We start from the raw sequence: 3,619 nt of genomic DNA on the forward strand, positions 1-3,619 counted from the left end.
ACTAGTTTTAAAGGTGTAGTTTTATTAAAATTCACAAATATCAACCTCATGGCAGTGCTTGAGGAAACGTTAGGGGATTGCCAAAGTAAAATTCATCCTCTGGCCACCATGAATAGCTGTACAAAATTGCTTGGTAGTTCATCAAACTGCTGTTGAGTTCTTTGAGACTGAAGCAAAGTTTTGAACCAAAATTTTCTCCCCTAAAATCGTGGCTAAAAACCAAAAATTAGAGAAAAGTCAGAACAAATATTTGTCATTGTGTGCAAAAGAATTTTTTTAATTATCAGATTTAACTCGTGAACCTCTAGGGGTTCCTGACCTTCAGCTTGGTTACCAAGAATTATTATTTATTTTGTTAAATGTTACATCATTTGTACTGAGATATAAAGGCTTTGATTGTGCACTTATTGTGAAAATAACAGCAGTGAGTCCAGCGTTAAGTTAACCATTTTTTAACCATTTTATGACCAGAAAGCCTTAAAGGATGTCACAGAAAGAAGAAACAGCGGTAGGAACAGTGACATAAAAAATCTGAGAAGTAACTGGAGGAAACCAATCAACCAACCTAATGTGTCCTGTCCTGATGTCCCGCAGCTTGTTTACTTGCCAGTCCTGTTGTGTTTAGATTGTCTGCTATAAAATACACCAAAAGAGAAAGAACCTGACCTTTTTGTTCAGTCCGAGTGCCACGACGCTGAAGGTGGAAAGTGACAGAAACAAGCATTTCTCTGTGGGTCTCTCCACCCTGTGTGTGTGTTTGTGTGTGTGTATTGCCATCAACACAGCAACAGTTGGCTCTTTATTGGTCAGGTAGAGGCTGATTTCATGAAAGGCTCACTTATGTTTCCAGGTCCACCCAAGCAGTGTGTGTGTGTACACGTGCCTGCCTGGTATTACTCACAATGTGGGGACTTAAACCTGTTTACACACTCAGCCTAACTTGTAGGACTCCACCATTAAGATCAGTCTTTGAAACTCTGGAGCTTGACAACTAATAAAATCCTTCCACAGAATCAATAGTTCCATCCATCCATCCATTTTCTTCCGCTTATCCCGGACCGCGTTGCGGAGGAATCAATAGTTTTTCAGTTCAAATATTAGAGTTGTGGTTGTGAGTCTTCATCTGTTGCGGCTCATACAAAGGCCCTTCGTGTATTTAAAATGACTGCAAAGCTTTAATTTTGCTGTCATCTTGGTTGAACACTTTACCAGCAGTGAAATACAGTGGGTGGTGTGATTTATGATGAATCTGATCAGATCACAAGCTAAAACATGCAAACATGACCACACAACACAGTTTTACACTCAGTAAAGCTGTAATTAATGACAAAGATTTTGGGGAAAAAATGATGTAATTATACTCACCAAGTGCTGTGAACCTCAAAATAATGGTTGGATGGATGGATGTTTTGGGTTTAAAATCTAAGGCTGAGAACTGGTGATCTAGATAAAATACCAGTTTAATAGACTTTGATATATTTCACCTGGTGGTGGTGCCAAAACCATGACTATCAGGAAAAAAACAAGAGACGGTGAGCAAAACAGACAGTTGTATTTATTATTGTTTTGAGTTATTTACATTTGTTGAATTACAAAATGTGGAATGTGGTCAGAATCGGTGAACATTTCCCTTGCACATGTTCTTTCTTTCTTTTTTTAGTGCATGTGACTTCAACAGCCTCACCTATGTGTTTGGCTTTAAATTGTAGTGCAGGCGCCTATTTTATCTGGGCAATGTGCTCTGTGAGTTTTGTGCTCAATTTAGGCAGTGTTTTTCTTTCTGAATCTCTGTAAATCATACAAAAATACTGCATGTGAAAGGGAAATTTAGTTGCTAAATGAATTTACAGAACAACACCTCAGGTCTGTGCAGCTGCTTCGGTTATCTTTAGATGAGCGGCATCTCTGATAATTCATAGACTTTTATGAAAGATTCACCACACCAGAAAACAGGGGACCGTCTGTGCTGTACTCAAGTCGGACTCTTAAGAGTAAAAAATGAATGTATGGAAACTGTTTGTTGTGAATTCATATTTCAACATAGAACCAAACTGTTACAGTGAGAGGCAGGACAAGTCAGTTCCTTCCATTTCTATTGACACAATAAAAACATGTCTGAACAATAAAACATTCAGTGGAAAACAACTGGGGCATGTACAGTATTAGAGCATGATATTACACTGGTATCAGTTAAACATATCAGCTAAAAATCCATTGTTTTGTGAGAAAGACTTGAGGAAAACACTGATACTGCTACACACTGACTTCAGCTTGAGTGCTGCTTCTTGGTAACATGAATAATTTAGTGTCCTACTGATGAGGCATGAATCCGTCTTTTCCATTATTTTTCTTAATCAGTTTATAATCGGAGGCCAAATCTTTTAAAAAGTTAATTTCCTTGAAAGTAATTTAATCAGTTCTTTGCTACAGTATTAGTCTGTCCAGTCATTTTATTAAATCGCTGTTCGACCCGTTTCTTTTTATAAACTAATATTTACTGTATCGTTAAAAATGTTCAATGTCCGCCAACATGTTTGAGTGGTATGGACAGGAAAATTGAGCAGAAAATAAAGTGTCTGTGGCTTTGTCTCAAAACGACTTGTGTGAAAGAATTTGAGACATTCATTTTACACAAGAGTGTCAGTAACCTCAGTCAATATTGATATTTCACATCAGTGCCCGCCATAACATAAACACAGATGCTCAGAGGGGCTCGGCACCTCCTACCCAGCGCTCCTTGACACTCACTTGTCCACATCACTGTGAAGAACGCAACTGCCTCCCCTCCACTTCACTGGTGCCATTAACCTCACTTGAGGCAACAAGAGAAGAAGACAGGGGGAGGGGGAGGGATGCTGAAAGAAGAGTGGTGGAGTGATGTGTGGGTGGCTGGAGATAATCTTTCAGACACCTCAAGTTGTCATGTTGCCATCTCGGAGATGGTTGCTAGGCAACAGAATCTTTTAGTCTTTCTCCGGGTGGTAACTAGGTTACCCCAACTTATTTTCATTATGTTGGTGTTTTTGCTGCTCTTAAACAACAGTGTCTGCCCCTTTGTCACTAAGTTATACCAGCTGGTTTAGCCTGGAGTTCGTGTCCTACCCAGGATGGCAGGTGTTTAGAGGTTACACCAGTTCATCCAGCAGAGTCCCTATGCTGTGGTGCTGCTCAGGAGGACCGGCTATAGGTTTGTTGCACATAGGGCAGACGCAGCGCACTTCCAGCCACTTTACCAGACACCTGAGCAGAAGAACACAGACAGGAGAGCAATTAAAAGACAAGAAAAACTGAGACCCTTGTAACAAAAGGCATACATGTGACCCTTGTACTTTGGTGGAAGACATATTGAGATATTTTACTCGATTGAAAGTACCAATGCCACTTCAAAAATACTTCATTACAAGTAAAAGTGTCAGGTTTGCCCAGCTCCACCTTCCTCTCTTCTTTTTCCTCACACTAGCCTAGCCCTTGCACTGATTACACTATTCAACACACCTGCCCCGCTTCCCTGATTACTCACCAGCTGCACCTCATTAGTCTCCTCCATACTTATACACTGTTCACCAGTCACTCCCCTGCCAGTTCTTTCTCCGTCTTCAGGCCAGTGGTTGTTATGTTG

General features: G+C 40.3%; 1 protein-coding gene across 2 annotated transcripts in view; it reads right to left on the bottom strand.

Annotated features, from left to right (window-relative positions):
• Positions 1-3,034: 3,034 nt before the first annotated feature.
• The window catches only part of rnf122 (ring finger protein 122), a 17,581-nt gene continuing 16,996 nt past the window's right edge, over positions 3,035-3,619 (bottom strand). For both annotated transcript variants that reach the window (XM_020593820.1, XM_020593819.1), the window contains exon 6: positions 3,035-3,240. In XM_020593820.1, coding sequence (XP_020449476.1) covers positions 3,126-3,240 — 115 coding nt within the window. In that variant the 3' untranslated portion in view covers positions 3,035-3,125. The remainder of the gene's footprint in view (positions 3,241-3,619) is intronic.

The sequence above is a fragment of the Monopterus albus genome, unplaced genomic scaffold (assembly GCF_001952655.1).
Source record: "Monopterus albus unplaced genomic scaffold, M_albus_1.0 scaffold20.1, whole genome shotgun sequence".
Classification (NCBI taxonomy): domain Eukaryota; kingdom Metazoa; phylum Chordata; class Actinopteri; order Synbranchiformes; family Synbranchidae; genus Monopterus; species Monopterus albus.